Below are 17,389 nucleotides of genomic sequence, written 5' to 3' on the forward strand. Positions count from 1 at the left end.
CACACAGTACAAATAATAACAGTGAAATCAGGGCTGCTGGCATCCTCAGTTTTAATTCCCATCGCTAGTTCTATTCAGTTATCCAGTGAGATGGACTTTGAGCTGTGGATTTAGTGTATTAAGTAATAGGATCCAACTCGAAGTTTTCTCTGGCAAGCTATTGGCTGTGAAGTAAATTCAAGGCTATTCATCCAAAACGTAAGGTGTCCTGAAGTAGATGTATATGTCATCTTGTCTAATGGGTGGGTTGTGTGAGAGATTTTTCTTTCCAAATTGAGTCATTGGAGACCATTGCTCCTATTACTGCCTTTGAAGTCCTGCAGCTGGTGAACCTTTGGTAGTTGAGATTTCTTTCTCAAAAACCAAAAACCAAAAACATGTATTATAAGTATTTGTAGTCTAGTCGTGTGTGGGTTACGTGTCTTAATTAGTAAAGTTCTAGTGAATGTCTTGGGATTTTATAAAAACTTCAGTAATAACAACTAAAAATGAACATTTCTGATCCTTTCTCGTGACCCCATAATCAAATCCAAGTCAGTTTCTACTCTCTGCCTGCTATCCTCCAACTCTGAACCATCTTGAAAATACTTGTTTTTTCTAAACATTGTTAGTTTAGGGAGTTACTTGGAGTGAGAGAGTCTCTTTCCTTTGGCTTCCTTTGGGTCAGCAAAGCAGAGGAGTTAGTTTTGGAGGGTTCTCCTTCTATGCATCATCAATTTTAGTCCTTGGCAACGTCTCTAGTCCCAAAGAAATGATGTGGGACTCCCCACGTCTTCCAGGATTTTTAGAAGGCATGTGATGTATTAACAGTACCTGTGTCTCTTCTGTAATTCATTTGGGCTCTGCAAAATGCCAAAGTGTATCTAATAGAGCAGTACAAGACATGTGCCTATTTTCTTAAAAGTCAACCTTAATTTCGTGTCACTCCAGTCTGCCGCTGGTCTACCCAATAATTAGGATTTTAAGGCTTATGAGTAGTTAGGGGCGCTCCTAGTCCAGAAAGGAGATGCAACTGAAAATATGACATATATTGGCACTACCACTGCAGTGCTTTGGGTTTAAATATTCATCAGACAAAACTAAACTCTATGAAATGAATGCCAGGATAGACCAGTCTCATCCTGATTTCCTGTCTGGAGTCTATTGCTATAAAAGGTGTATATGTTTATAATTCCTATATATAGGAATATTCCTGCTATAATTCCATATATAATTCCTAATTATAATTCCTAATAGTCCCTTGCTTCTGTAGAGCAGTGTTTCTTTCCCAAGCACTTAAATATGTTTGATTGTACCCTTGCACCTGTCTTTTAAGGCAGACACACTCAAGTTGACACACAGTTTTTCTCATGACAGGGACCAGTTGTGATTTATGGCCATTTACAGGATGTCAGTGATGTGGAGAGGGTACATTTTGAGCGAACAAGGCTATATATGTATATCCTTTCACTTGGCAATAAAGAACATGGTAAAAAGCTGTTTTCTTCTCAGTGAAGAGCCCTTAGGCTAACTTCCTATAATGTTCACCTAATGTGTTACTATGTTCAAGTCACCGTAACAAATATTTCTTGAGTGCTTGCCTCCTGCAAGGTATTCCACTGGCTGAAGTGAAAGTTTCTGTGAGAAGCCTGATGTATAGAATTTGGAAGTAAAAAAATGCGGTGTTAGTGTGGGTCTTTACTGCTTTAGTTGAAAAGAAAGTGTTATGAGGTAACCTGTCTTTTCCTTTATGAATTTGGCTTGTTTAGTAAGAAACATATTAACCAAAGATGAAAGGTAGATTCAGAAACATTTATTCACTTTTAATATGAGTATAAACTTTCATTTTCACCAGAAATTCCTGAACACCTTGATTATAATAAAGTACAACCCTGATTTTGGCGTTTAGGGCCAAGGATAAAAGATTCGTAGACTTACTGAAGAGTAGATTCTATGAAAGCACAGACTCCTGATAAACGCTGAGTGCGCTGTAGTCCTCTAGATCAGCGGTCCCTAACCTTTTTGGCACCAGGGACCAGTTTCGTGGAAGACAGTTTTTCCACGGACGGGGGGTTGGGGGTATGGTTCAGGTGGTAATGTGAGTGATGGGAAGCGGCAGATGAAGCTTCGCTCGCTCCCCGCCACTCACCTCTTGCTGTGCGGCCAGGTTCCTGGGGGGTTGGGGACCCCTGCTCTACATAACTGTCCTAAAAGTGGAAGAACCAGTCTTTTTGTTGGTGAGGACCCAGTGGCCTCCATCCTTGTAACTACTGTGATATAACCTGTAGTGTGTGATTGATAAATAATTTAATACTGTTGACAGGGGTATTTGTTGCTTATTTTGTCCATTTGCAAGCAGTTCTTTCTTCCTCATGATACTCCTTGCATTAATAGTTGAGCGAAATGACATGATGAGTCAATAAGACTGCTTTCCCTGTGACCAGAGTTGTCAGGACAAGTCAGGGTCTAATCAGACATTTTCATTTCATTAAGCTGGACTTTTGCCAGAGCCTTTTGGAAGCCAGCATAACACTTGTTCTTGCAGGTCATTGGCCCAGACACAGTCACATGATTACACCTCCATGCGAGAATGTCTGGGAAATGTTGTTTTATAGTCTTGTTTCGGAATAAAAATCAGGCTTCTGACGTTAAGAAAAAGGCTACTGCTGAGCTACCCCAATTCTTTTCCCTACCTCCGATTTCTTCCTGATACTTAGATGGAAGATCTGGCTGTATTCCTTTTCTTGAACTCTGTGTGGCATACTTGGGTACTTCATGTCCTAGTCTTTCAACCTGAGAGGAGGATCCTTCAAGTTTTTGCAGCTTTCAGCTCCATGAGCTCAGTAGGAGTATCCTTGAAGCAAAATAAGAACGGGGTGTTGCATGCTCTTTTTTTTTTTTTTTTTTTTAATTTCAGATTTTAATGATCAATTTTAGTTATCTATGCAAAGTGATTCATGCAGATCATAAAATTCTTAGAGGAAAAGGAACCCTGGGACAGAAGACATGGGTCCACTGAGGGCGGTAGTCGTGGTTTGCAAATAAAAATTGTGACTGCAGCCAGAAGAAGGAACAGTGGGTGCTGAGAAAGGAAATGACAGATAACCATTCCTAGAGGCTTTATTTGGCTTTTTAGAAATAAGTAAACGAAAAGTTCCCTCTAGTTTGCTGCTTTGAGTCTTCCCTTTGAACACATCATCTAGGCAGAGTTGACATAGATGGTTCTTTTAATTTAAAATCTCTGTAGTCTTCAAACAAGGAGGCCCCATGCAGGCAGTCTCATAGATGGTTGTACATGAATTACCCATCTGTCTTCAAAAAAGGGAGTTTCTGATTTCCTTCTAAGAAAAGGATTTGCAGGATGTGGTGGGAATGAGGTGAGTGAGGCCTTCAACTTCCATGCAGTTGCAGACATTTTGGAGGCAACTTGAACTCTTTGGATCATACTTTAATCCCTGATACCTAAGGATGGCGATCCTAAGTTCAGCATCTGGGTGGTATTCATGAAAGACTTCTGGTTGAATAAGTTAGGAAGGATGCTCATATGAATATGCCCCATCACCTTATTATATGCCCCAGTTTCTGGGCAGCCTGCAGTACCGAGTTCTGACCTGGGATTAGGATGCCTTGTGTGGAGCTAGTGCCACTGCAGCTCTGAAGTCTCATCCAAGATGGTTATTTTCCATGTGCTTCTGAGTAGCTGTTTCTTTGGCTTTCTAGTAGCATGGATACTCAGCATAATCACAGACTCCTAGATATGGAAGTATCTGAATGATAGTGTAGTCTAATTTCGAAAGAAATGAGATGAAAGAGGCCAAGTGACTTGCTTCAAGGTATCTGGTAGAAAAACTGGTGTTAGAACCTTGGTTCCGTGTTGTCAGTCCAGTGCTGTCTTGCAGTGCACTGAATTTCTCAGAGAAAATGAGACTAAATGCGGTGTTTTTCTGTGTCCTCCTTTGCTCTTGGTACTTAACAGACCTGGAATCTACTCATGTATGTGTCAGGTTTTAGATCGGCAATAGGCTCACTGATTATGGAAATAATTGGGGAGATGTGGTATGTGTGAAAGTTTCAGGTAAGCGAGGCAAGGGGTTGTTGTGGTGGATTGGGAGATGTTTGCCAGTTCAACTCACATTTCTGCAGTGCGTGATGGGACTTGGGGCTCTTCTTTCTGTAGCTTATTAACAGATAAGCTGTTTCGCTGCTGGAGCTGCTGAATCTACAATAGCCTGAATCAGCAAGAAGGAGGTGTGATTAGTCACGTGGACTTAGGCCTTTCCCATTGCCAAGGCTTGATATATTCACATCTTCCACTTTTTTTTTTTCCCTTCCGGTTTTACTGAGATATAATTGACATACAGCACTGTAAAAGTTTAAGGTATATAGCGTAGTGCTTTGACTTGCATACATCATGAAATGATTATCACAGTAAGTTTAGTGACCATTCATCATCTCATATAGGTACAAAATTAAAGTAGAAAAAAAGTGTTTTTTTTCACATCTTCTGTTTTTTCCTCTTTGTAGAGGCTCATCACATGGAATGATAGCATGTTTAGTCTTCTGTGTTACACTTGGTTTAGTCCACGTAATTACATGTAATGTAAAATTACATACAGTGCAAATCAGTCAAGAGGCTATCTTTCCTTCCTCCATCTCTGAGACATGGGTGACCACAGGAGGCCCCTCTGTTGACATTTCTTGCTCTTGTCGTGGCCCTGTTGCCAATCAGTCTAAAAAAATATTTTTCTGTGAATTTCTTGTGAAGTTATTTACATGAAAAGTTTTCTAAACGTATGTAATTCAAACTTGATTCTTTGTTTAATGCCAGTGCAATTTTTATGGACTAGAAAAACAATTATATGAATTCTAGATTTTCCCGGGAAATCTATAACATGCAGATCTGAAGTTCATATGGGACCTCTGTCTCCTCGTGAGCCCTAGGTAAGGTACAGTGAGGATGGAGAGGTGGATAAAGGAAGGAGTGAGTGATGCTTCATTGGGGAAGGTGAGCAAGGTGGCCAGATAGGTTTGTTTCATGACAAAGAGTGTGATTTAAGCACTTACTTTCTTTTGAAAACATCTCTTTTCACCATCTCCCTATCCTGATATCACAGGAAGAAGGAAAAAACCAAACAAACCTGTTGCCTCATTTCCTAAAGCAGTGATTCTCAAACTTTAATGAACATGCAAGTCACCTTGCCTTTTAGAAGACTGCCGACTCTGATTTAATAGTGGTGGGGCAGTGGTTCTCAAAGTGTGTTCCTCAGAGCAGCAGCTCTGGTTCCGCCAGCCGTGTTAGAACTATAAATTCATGGACCTCGCCTGACCTGCTGAATTAAAATCTCAGAGGATCGGCCTCAGAAGCTGTTTCTACACATTCACCAGGTGATTCTTGTGTACCTTGAACATTTGAGAATCACTGCCAGTGAAGCTATTCTCTTGGGATTTTCCCAGGCCTCTGGTATTTGCTACTCTGTGATTGGGCCTTGGTATTATTCCCTTGCTATTTAGCAATTGAAACTTTTGGGCAGAGATTTTACTTGAGGCTCCTGACTGGATGTTAGTGTCCAGCAAGTCAACTGGCTCTATTGAAGTATGTTTCTTAGTCCTTCACCACTCTCTCTGTTATAAGCCTGATACTTTGTAAAGCAAAGATGCCATTTCATGGAATCATGAACATCAGTACCATGGCTAGACACCATACATAACATGGCGATTGGGTAATACCTTAAAAGGTAGACTGAAAAAGAAACCGACGAGATAAAACACCCCAGAAGAAAACGCTCTTGTAGATTTTCAGGGGTTTTACATCTGAATATCAACTGAGTCCCAATTCACAGATAGTTTCAATCATATTAATAGCCAGTGGGCGTTGTTACCTAGGTTCTATGCCTGCTTGGTTCAGATGAGTGCAAACATGCTTAGCAGTGCCTTTACCAGTGTTGCCATTACTGGTGAAGGAAGACTATTTTATAATAGGGATTGGATTCTCTCAGAAGTCAGTTTTCTTAAGGTATTTGCAAAGGATGAATGTTACCTCCTACAGTGTTTCAAGAGCTCTAACTTTACCTTTCTGAAAGTTTTATTGATTTCTTCCAAAGGCTATAGCTGGAGAAATACGCACTGTATGTTTGTCAGATCGGTTACAGGGTCTCCAATATAGGTGGGCTGAGGCTGTGTTTGTGCTTTTCCTCTGGGAGGTTTTTCATCTTAGAGAAAGGATCCATGTGTTTTGAGAATCTCTATAAAGCAATGAGAGGAGTTCAAAATGTATTAGAGTATTCGACAAGTGCTCCAAAGAGGGCTATTTGGGCACAAGGTCTAGATGCTAATGTATTATGTTCTTTGAAAACAGCTTAAATGTAAGTACATATAAGAACCCTAGTTAAGATTTAAGGGTAATGCTGTAAGATCTCTCCTAAAGGATTCACAAAAAGTGCTGCAATTTTGTAACCTTTCCAGAAGCAATACAGTGTATGTTCACCCCTCATTTGCAACTTGAAGAAATTTATCCAGTTTATGCGGAAAATTGAAAAGAAGCAGATGCTTATTCCTAAGCTAGAGTTTTGAAGGCCAACAATTAAAATAAACATGTCTCTGCCAAAACTTGAACTAAATTAAAAAATTTAGCATATAAATTAAAGCTTACCTAAAACTAAATTTATCAAGGAAATACATTTGTTTTGCATTACGGGTTTCAATGATTGTGAAAAGGCTTCATTTTTATGGAACACTGAAGATTTTTCAAAGTTTCCAACAATTTATTAGACAATTGCACCACTGAAAATGAGTTACGAGTGTCTGGCTTAAATGTATGAACTATTAGCACATCGTTGATGAGCTTAGAGAGAGATGTTAAAGCAGCCGTTATCCTCCTGCAGGTTCATGTTCCTATTCCCAGGGGACTGTAAGAAACTGGTTTGTAGCCTGAAAACAGATAAAGCCATGGGCTGAGGATATATGTAGCATCTCTTCTCTCCTATTCGTTTGTTCTTTCTCTTGGGAATCTGAATTTTGGGACATTGCTGATGAATTGCTGTCAGGCATGGGTACTCTTAGTTTATTGCCATAGAAGAAGAGAGAGATTACTTCCTTGTTTGCAGTACCTGTCTGCTCTAGTCCTGTCTGTACAGTGTTTCCTGATTAATATTTCCTAAACACCTACCTCATAACTTTTTTTCATTTACTCAATATTTATTTAGTTCTTGTTTTCCCAGCTTTCTTGAGGTATAATTGACAAATAAAATTGTATATATTTAAAGTGTACAAACTGATTTGATACACCTAGACATTGGGAAATACTGGTCCTGATGAAGTTAATTAACATTTTCATCACCTCACATAGTTCCCCTCTACCCCCATACCCTTGTTTTTTGTTTGGTTTTTTTTTTTTTTGGTGGTGAGAATGCTTAAAGTCTGTTTCAGCAAATTTCAAGTATACAAGACAGTATTATTAACTACTGTAACCATGTTGTACATTGGATCCTCAGAACTTATTCATATTCTTCTTAAAAGTGAAAGTTTGTACGTTTGACCAACGTTTTCCTGTTTCCCTCATCTCCCAGACCCTGGCAAGGACCCTTCTATTCTGTTTCTATTAGTTCATTTTTTTTTTTTTTTTTTAAGATTGCACATGTAAGTGATACCACGTAGCATTTGTCTTTCTCAGTCTGACTTTTTCCATTTAACATAATGCCCTCCGAGTTCATTCATGTTGTCACATATGACAGGATTTCCTTCTTTTTTTTTTTTTTCCTTTTTTTTTCCTTCTTTTTTATAGCTAAATAATATTCCATTGAATATATATACCACATATTCTTTCTTCATTCATTGATGGACACAGGTTTCCTTATCTTGGCTATTGTCATAATACTGCAGTGAACATGGGAATGCAGATATCTCTTTGGGATACTGATTTCATTTCCTTTGGATATGTATCCAGAAGTGGGATTGCCGGATCATTCGGTAGTTCTATGTTTAACTTTTTGAGTCACCGCCATACTGTTTTCCATAGTGACTGCACCAATTCACATTCTCACCAACAGTGTACAAGGGTTCCCTTTATTCATATCCTCACCAAGATTTGTCATCTCTTGTCTTTTTTCATAATAAACATTATAATAGGTAGTGAGGTCATATCTCATTGTGGTTTTGATTTGCATTTCCCTGATGATTAGTGATGTTGAGCACCTTTTCATATATCCATTGGTCATTTGTATGTCTTCTTTGGGGAACTGTCTATTCAGGTCCTCTGCCCACTGTTTAATTGGATTTTTTTTTTTTTTTATTTTGCTATTGAGGCATATGAGTTCTTTGCATGCTTTGGATATTAATCCCTCATCTGATAGGTAGTTTGCAAATGTTTTCTCACATTCTATAGGTTGCCTTTTCATTTTGTTGGTTGTTTCCTTTGCTGTGCAGAAACTTTTTAGTTTGATGTAGTTCTACTTGTTTATTTTTACTTTTATTGCTTGTGCTTTTGGTGTCAAATCCAGAAAGATATGGCGAAGACCTATGTCAAATAGCTTACCACCTATGTTTTCTTCTAGAAGTTTTATGGTTTCAGGTCTTACATTTAAGTCCTTAATCCATTTCAAGTTAATTTTTGTCTATGGTATTCTTTCACATGTGGGTATCAATTTTCCTAACACCAGTTATTGAATAGACTATCCTTTCCCCATTTTGTGTTTTGGGCACCGTGGTCAAAGGTTAGTTGACTGCATATGCATCCCACATAACTATTTTCCTGAAAACTTTCATTTACTCCTGTTTGCTGTGCCAGGATTCATGGCCCTCAGTTTACTGTTCTATTTTCATTGATCCCTAATCATCACTCTGCTTCAGTCAGTCCAGTGATTTTCCTTCTTCCACCTCATCTCAGGTTCATGCAAAGTAGCTTCTTGGGCAAAGTTGCCTTTTCTTTCTAAACAGGTCCAGTCAGATCATCACATATGACTGCTTGTACATATAGAGGAAGGCAGACTATCAGGAGAAAACTATTTTAGGATTCTATGTTATAAACATTTTAACTAAAAAACTTTTAAATTTAACGAGTTCATGCTTCTTAAAAAGAAAATGCTGAACACAATTTAATCCTTTCTAGATAAATTAGAGTGACATTATACACAGTAAAAATAAGTTGCATTGTAGTGATTTCTACTAGACAGGTAAGGTATTAAGGACTAGTTGTCCCTGTATTAAATGAACCTGGGCTGTGTCTTTCTCATTGTTTTGTACTCTCTAATTTTTAATGTTTTTTTTCTTTTGTTTTTTCTCTGTTGCTGTCAGTATCCTTACTGCTGAATCTGTCTCTAAGTAGAAGTACTTTTCGTTTCTGATATAATTTTTTTAAATTTATTTTATTTATTTAATTTTGGCCGTGTTGGGTCTTGGTTGTTGTGTCGTGTTGATGCTGTGGCTTCCCCTCCTCTCCCTGTCTTTGGGGAGCGACCCTTTTGTTATTCCTTTACGTAACATTTCTGGCATTTCAGGCGGGAGCAGATATAAGTGTTTATGCTCATTCCCCATATTTACCTGAAGGTTCTCCTCTTTTGCTGGGCTGGTTGCACCGGCCTTTGGTGGCTACTGCATTGTCCACACCTCAGGCTGCCCTCCTGGAGACTGTGCGCAGGGATGTAGGGATGCAGGGCTACTAGCTGTGGCAGGAACGAGGCGACGTTTAAGCACGGGCCCTGGTCTGAGCTACAGCTGTTGAGCATTTGCTGTAACGCGTATTAGCTGTGTGTCCTTGGACAAGTCACAACCTCTCTGTGTTTCACCTGTGAAATGGGGGTTATAACAACACTTACCTGAAAGGTCAGCTAGATAGTGCCTGCAAAACACTTTGCTGCTTCCAGCACAGAGTAAGGGCTCAATAAATTGGAGCAATCGTTATTATTATTAATATAATTAACATACTATCGTATTTCTCAGAGATAAGAACATCTCTGTATTATCATCATTACATCTGAGACTAGACCAGATAAAAACAAGACCCAATTATAATAATTTCTACCATGGGTCTTCTACCAAGACCCATGGTAGAAATTAGAGAAAAGTCCAAATGATTTCCACCAAGTTATGTATTAAATCGTTTATTTATAATTATATTATTATTTATCATTTTATTATGTTATTTTATTCTTTGCTATTTATTTCTGTATCTAGTTATTTATGAAGCACCTGCTACGTAGCTGGTGCTATATACCGTAAGCCCCATGGGAACCAGGCCACAGAAGTGTGAAAGTGCAGACTCTGTCTTTAGGGAGCTTACATTTCAGCCAGAGAGAATAGTTAAAGAACAGCTAAATACTGAGTCATTAATTACTGGCTGAAGTGAAACAGGGATGAGCAAGGAGATGGTATGGGGGTTAGATGAGGGGAAACGTGGCTTGGGGGAAGATGTGGAATTGGTCTGGGCTTGGAGCATGAGGCAGGGCCAGATGCACCAAAGGAAGGACAGGGTCAGAAGCAATAGGAACCCCTTTCCCCACCCAGAGAGGGAGGGGAAGCTTTGTGTTTGCAGATCACAGTGAGAAGGGGGGGGGGGGGCCAGGGGCCGCAGAGGTCGGGTGTAAGGTCGGACTTTGAGGTGTAATCAGATTGTGAGCGGCTTAGAAAGAGGGGCGGACGGGCTGGCAGTTAACGTGGCAGACACTGGCTCTCTGGGCAGGAGGATGGCGGGGCGGATGGTGCAGCAGGTCCCTGGGGCTTTACTCCGGTCCCCATCTCACCCTCAGCAGAAGGAGAACTCAGAGGGAAAGTTTCCAAACTCGCCTGAGAAGCTGAGTGATGGGATGAATGAAAAATTGATGTGGGTCATAAATATTGTAGGAGAGAATGCACCAGATTCCCTTAAGGGTAAAGTTCAGGGAGAAACCTACTGCTGCGGAGGAAAGGGGTTCCGTGGGGGAGAGAGGGGGAGGGAGGGGGATGCCCATCGGGGGTCCCGCGGTGCCACTCCCAGTATCCGGGGCCCCCGGGTCCTTGGAGAAGCTGCTGCTGCTCAGCGATGCTCCTGATGGAACAGAACGGCCAGTGTCCATTTGGTGAAGGGCATGGGGGCAGAGATGCTCCGTCTCCCTCAGCCTCAAGGCTGCTGCCCTGGATTCCTTTCAGCTTCCTCAAGGGGCGATGCAGATGTGACCCCAGAGAAGCTGAGGTCTCTGCTGAGCTCGCTGATGCTGGCTGACACTGGATAGCCCTCCTTTTCCACCAGCCCCACAAGCTCTTCCTCACAAGGCTCTCCATGGGGTCTGGGCGGAGTCCACAAGTCTCTGTGACCCTAGGTGGTCCCCTAGAGGTCAGAGTTCCGGGGCTCTGAGTCATTTTTCTGGTTGCCTCTTTGCTCCACATGCACCTCGGAGCACTGGTGCAAAGATCTTGGTGATGAGTCTTTGCATCCAAATACCTGCTGGTGAACTTTCTTCCGAGAAGGAGCACAGACAGTGAAAGGAGGGAGGCGGAGCCTTAATGCTGGCTCAGGGGGTCAGCCCCCCTGCCCGCATCCCCAGTGGCTTCTCATCACCTGTCTCTGGCGGTTTATTTCAGGAACACTTGAGATGGGCGTGTAGTGTGAGGGGAATAGTTACAAGCCACCAAGGCAGGGGTGGGGAGCGAGAACAGTCTTGCTGGGTGGTGGGCTGATAAACGTTCACCAGCTCTTGGGGGTAGGGGTAAGGGAGGCACCTTGACTGGCAACGTCTGCTGATTTCTGTGTGTTAACACTCTCACTGTGAGCCAGGTCATGTCAGCAACAGGATGCCAGGCGGCTAACACAGTTCCCCAAGATGTAGCAATAGACTCACCCAAGCTGGTAGGCACATGCCTGGCCCCACTGTCTTTGGAAGCTTAGAAACCTGAGTTGCCATCGTGCTTTCTACCATCAGCCACAGCGAGACTGGGTATCTTGCCTCCCTGTCCCTCAGGTGGCCAAGAGTTTGCCTTTCTCTGGACCCACGGTAGGTTATCATGGTAGAAATTAGAAACTGGAAAGCCAGGGGAGCTTTGGAGAGTCCCTCTGGGCTCACTGACTGCTGATGGCATCGGAATCAGATGCAGGAAGGAGGGAGGGGCTGGTAGGAACCCCTGCAGTTGCCCCCGAGACTGAGGGATGGGCTGGCTGGCAACTGGTCCAGCTCTCCCTGCCTACCAGGGGTGTCGTTGGCAGTGCCTCCCACTGGCTGAAAGGTTTCTGATACCCCTGCCAGCCCTCTGAGTCTGTGTTGATGACAGCTACCACCTACCCAGCTCCATTACGGGTCAAGCACTGTGCTGGCTGCAATGTAGACCTCATCTCAGTCAGTCTCACAGCCACCCTAGGAGGTAAGCGTGATCTTGACCCCCACTTTACACACAGAAACCGAGGCTTGGATTAAATAACGTGCCCAAGGTGATACAGTTGGTAAGTAGCAGAGCTGGTTCTGTTTGACAAGAGCTGGGGGGAGTCAGCGCTGGGGGGGAGGGGCGGGGGAGGGGGAGCGGGAAGCCGGACTGGGGCCAGCTGCCCTGTCCCTCCCGGCCCCATCCTGTGGCAGCCAGGTGGGCGGCGGCATCTGTTGGCAGCTCTGGGTCAGGGGCGTCCACTGGCTCCGCCGGCAGGTCTTGGTGGGAGGGCGAGTCAGGCACTCTGTTCCCAGGAGGAGATGGCGGATCTTAGGCTTAATGATGGGCCTGCAGTACTGGCAAAGCGGGGATCACTCTGCCTGCTGGGAAATGTCCTAAGGAACCCAGCTGAGCTGCAGTTACGGAGGTAGATTTCCTGCTCTTTTCCACATCTCATGATTAATCCAGAAGCCTGAGCAGCGTGTGTGATGAGGCTCAGCAAAGTGGCTGTGGGCATCTCCAGCCTCCTTTGCAAGCCCCGCTTTTCCTCTGGAGTAGGTGCCCTGGAATCTGGGCCAGCCGTACACATTTCAGCAACTCGATTACAAGAGACAGAAGAGGCCGGGTGTGTGGCACCAATAAAACCGCACACACCCTGTACTTCTCTCTGCCTGTTGCTGGTTTGTGCATTTCCCCACCACACCTCCCGAGAGCAGTTTGTTTCCCGGAAGCAGCAGAAGAGAGGTCGGGAGAAGGAGATGCCTTATTGTTGTGAACGTGATGGACGTGGTGGCACCACAGGGGACTGGACACCAAGGCAAAGACTCCAGTGTCTGATGAACTTACTGGTTGAACTTAACCGCTTACTGGTCTTTGGCAGGTAATCAGCTTCTAAGAGTCTCTGTTTCTTCATCTGTAAAATTGGATCACGGTACCTGCACTCATTGATTTAACAAATAATATAAACATATAAATCCATACTCTGGCGTATTCTAGGTGCTGGAAATCAAGCAGTAAACAGAACAGTCTCTCCTCTTCGGATGTTAATAGTCTAACATGGGAAGATGGAAAACGGCAATGACATCTGTGTCAGGTGGTTATGATACTTAGAAGAAAAATAAAGCCGGGCTGAGGGGTAGGGGAGACAGTGTATGCATGTGGGGATGACGTTTCTTAAAGGACAGTCAAGGAAGGCATCTTTGATAAGATGATACTTAAACAGACCCTGGACGAAAATGAGGTGCCATATAGATGTGCAGGTACGGCAAAGAGCGAGTTCAAAGGTGCTGGAGTGGGAGAGTGCTTGGCAAGTTCAAGGAGCATGAAGAAGCTCTGTGTGGCTGGAGGGGTGGGAAAGTGGGGGTCAAGGAGAAGAGGGCAGAGAGTGTGTGTGTGTGTGTGTGTGTGTGTGTGTGTGTGTGTGTGCACGCAGGGGCTGGTTGGATCATACAGCCTGGCAGGGTTACTGTAAGTGAGATGGGAAACAACTGGTGGCCTTGAGCAGAGAAATGACCTGATGTATATTTTAGAAAGACCACTCTGGTTGTTCAGTGGAAAGTAGCTTTTAAGACTGTAAGCTCGGTGCTCTGTGACCACCTAGAAGGGTGGGATGGGGGGGAAGAGGGAGGGGATATATGTATACCTATAGCTGATTCACTTCATTGTACAGCAGAAACTAACACAACATTGTAAAGCAATTATACTCCAATAAAAACAACAACAACACTGTAAGTGGAGAAGCCAAAAGACCAGGTCGGAGGTGACTGCATCTCCAGGTGAGAGAGGAAGAGAGCTTGGATTTCAGCAGTGGTCGTGGTGATAAGTGACCGTCAGAATCTGGAAATATTCTGTAGGTAGAACCTGTAGGATGAGCTAGTGTGAGGGGTGGGTTGGGTGAATAGTGAGACACAAAGAGACACCTCGAGATTTTGTCCTGAGATTGGGATTGACACGTACACGCTACTGTGTATAAAACAGGTAACTAATAAGGACCTACTGTATAGCACAGGGAACTCTACTCAATACTCTATAATGGCCTGTACGGGAAAAGAGTCTAAGAAAGAGCAGATATACGTATCTGTATAACTGATTTCATTTTGCTGTAAGCCTGCAACTAACACAACATTGTAAATCAACTCTACTCCAATAAAAATTTAAGAAAAAAGAAACAACACTTTTGCAATAAAAAAAAAGATTTTGTCCTGAACGATGGGTAAACTGGAGTTGTCACATATTGAAACGGAGAACTGGGTGAAAGGAGAACCCTTTGGTTGTGGGGTGCAGGAACCAAGAATTTGGCTTCAGGCGCATTAAGCAGCAGTAGTCTGTTGGATACCCAAGTGGAGGTGATGGGTAGACAGAGGCGTGTGAGCATCCGGGGCCCCGGGAGAGGCCGGGGCTGGGATACGATCATCAGTGTGTAGTTCATTAACAATCTTGGGGCTGCATGAGATCATCAAGGGAGTGAGTGAGGGTGGAGAAGAGGAGTGGGTGGGACATTCCAAGGTTTAAAAGTCAGAAAAATGAGACAGAACCAGCATGAGAATCAAGAGAGCCTGCTTAAGACGGGACAGAGTACAGAGTGGGTGCTCAGTAAATCACAGCCACTGCCATCACCATGACCATCGGTATTTTCATGGTCAGAGTACGGAGAAGTGAAGTTTGAAGCCAAAATAGCAAGAGTTCAGGAGGACGCACTTCATCTACTTTTTCCTCTTTTCCTTCCCTTTCCTCTGGTTGTGCATCAACCGTGGTCTCAGACTTCCAGCTACTTACTAGAAATAAAACAAAACCATACAAAACTTCTGGGCACCTTACAAGCCCACAACTCAGTTCAAGATATTCAAGAAGAGCTGAGGTCTTTGGGTTGTTGGTAGGGTGAGTAATCGCTGAACAGAGTCTGGGAACTGGATGTGACTTTCTCCTCTTACCAACTCACTATATGACCTCAGGCAAGTCCGTCCCTGCCTCAGTCCTGGAGGAGGATAGAGACTTCCATTCAGGGGAGAATACTGATTAGCTCACCAAGTTTCCTACTTGGATGGCATCTCTGCCATTTGCTTTTCTCCTCTCCAAAGCATATAGATCCTATCCTCAATTATTAAAGCAAGATAACAGTGCTTTTGATTTCCCTCTGAGAGTCTAACCTCGAATTGTGGGCTGTTTAGTACTTACAAAGTCTGGGAGAGGAGTGCCCTTTAGGAGTGACCATCCAAGGTCCCCCGCCCCATCCACCCCTGTAGGCAGTCTGAGGCAGATGCCTCTCACTGGTCTACCAGAAGGCCAATGACTTGAACCATATTAGTTTATTTCCTTGTATAATTATCTTCACTGAATTGCATTTTAGGAATCATGCCCTTGGCTTTCATTAAACATCCTTGAAACAGTCATGCAAAGTTCACTGCTGCATTTGCACGAGAACTACTGTTGCAGACACGACCTATACGCTTCTGGAAAAGACTTCCTGAGTGTTTTTGTGAAGCACAAGTCTGCGGGATATTAATAAAAATTTCATTATGGGAAAAGTTGAGTGAGTTTGGGAAAAAACCCAGGTGTCTTTCTTAAAGGTTATCTAAGAGGCTTTACTAACAAAAAGTACAGTGGGTCCTTAGAAAGAGGATAAACTGCAAGATTTCCCATTTTGTCGACCCTTAGAATCCTGTTTTGGTGGTGCAGCTCTTGGGATCAGTGCTCTGAGCACCCAGCAGAAGAGGCTCTGAATGCTTCGGGCTCAGTTAGTCAAGCACCGTGAGCTGCAACAGGGAACATACAGACAGGAGGCCAGGTAAGCAAGTGACAGGGGAGCCTGCAGGGGGATGAGCAGCGAATGGGCAGCTGGCTCTTCCGTGCACAGCGATCCTGGGTGCCTGGGGTCCCAAGAGGCTTTGCAACGTCCTGGCTGCATCAGATATTAACTTTGCTATTCATGGAGTTAGGGGTCCTAGTCTCAAATATATCCCTCAGTGACCCTCCTGTACAACAACACACAGAGTTAAAAGATTTTAAAAAATAATCCATTGTTAGGAAAAGGACACAGAGACATGTGCTGTGTTTACAGTTTCATGGGCGAGATGGGGAGGAATGCCACTCGCTCCGACAGCTCACTACCTAGGAAGACCACTGAGAGTCTCTCCCCTCCTCTCCCGCAGCTGGAGTCTCTCTCTTTCACTTCCTGACGTGCACACCCCGTCAACCCTCAAATTTCAGCCTCCGAAGCGCCGAGAAAGCCCCTTGGGGAATACTCTGCTCCTCCCTTTCACTGGGCAGAGCGACCAGCACAGGTGTGTGTGCAGACTGCCTGCCCTCCTATCCATGCAAGGTGCATTATTTAGAGGCTAATGATTTCATTGTAAAGTGGGAAGTGAAATATGTTTCGCTAAAGCTTCCAAAGCGAGGGAGGAAGGAGGGAGGAAGAGGGTAGGTCAATGGGTAAATATGATTGCCTGATGGTCTGGGTCCAGCCATCTTCCTAAGGCTGTATCTTTAACTGGGAGGTACAGCAAGATGATCGATAGCACAAGCAACCTTAGGAGAACCACACCGGCCAGCCCGGATCAGCAGAGTCTGTGTGGTGAGATTTAAGGGGGTGCTTAGTTGGCCCTCCAGCTGCAAGTGTTTGCCAGATGACTTGTAACTTCACCACTGGAGCCAAATTCCTTTGACTCTTAGGGCTCTTTCTGCATTCAAGAGCCCTTGGAAATGAGAAATCCCTGAAATGGGTTGTCCCCTGCTGTCAGCTAACCCTGACGCTCAGGAGTAGAGTTGGGAGTAACGGGACGCCGTGTACCCGGGGTCCTTCCTGGGCGTGTGTAACTCTGAGGCTAAGACAGTGAGACTGGCAGTTTAAGAAGCACCTCCAGGACCATGTCACCTACTGGCAGGCGGAGTAAGGACCCTGCAAGGTGGACAGACATACCTCTTCTCTTATCATTTGAGGGTTTGAGAGAAGAGGCACCGGGAGTTTAGCCTGAGCCCTTCCCACAGGTCTAGAGGTGGGAAGAGAGAGGGATGGGCTTTGACCCTGGACGGCTCCTCCCTCCAGGCCAAGACCCTGGAGGAGGTTTAGTTTGTATCTTCAGAGGGGATG

General features: G+C 43.8%; 1 protein-coding gene across 1 annotated transcript in view; it reads left to right on the forward strand.

Moving 5' to 3' along the window:
• Window positions 1-17,389, forward strand: part of LOC130706843 (homeobox protein cut-like 1) — a 55,427-nt gene that overhangs the window by 19,322 nt on the left and 18,716 nt on the right. Inside the window, exon 3 of the mRNA XM_057539508.1 lies at window positions 15,958-16,087. Within this exon, the coding sequence (XP_057395491.1) occupies window positions 15,958-15,999 (42 nt within the window). The 3' untranslated portion in view covers window positions 16,000-16,087. The remainder of the gene's footprint in view (window positions 1-15,957; window positions 16,088-17,389) is intronic.

This window comes from Balaenoptera acutorostrata, unplaced genomic scaffold, assembly GCF_949987535.1.
Source record: "Balaenoptera acutorostrata unplaced genomic scaffold, mBalAcu1.1 scaffold_814, whole genome shotgun sequence".
NCBI lineage: Eukaryota > Metazoa > Chordata > Mammalia > Artiodactyla > Balaenopteridae > Balaenoptera > Balaenoptera acutorostrata.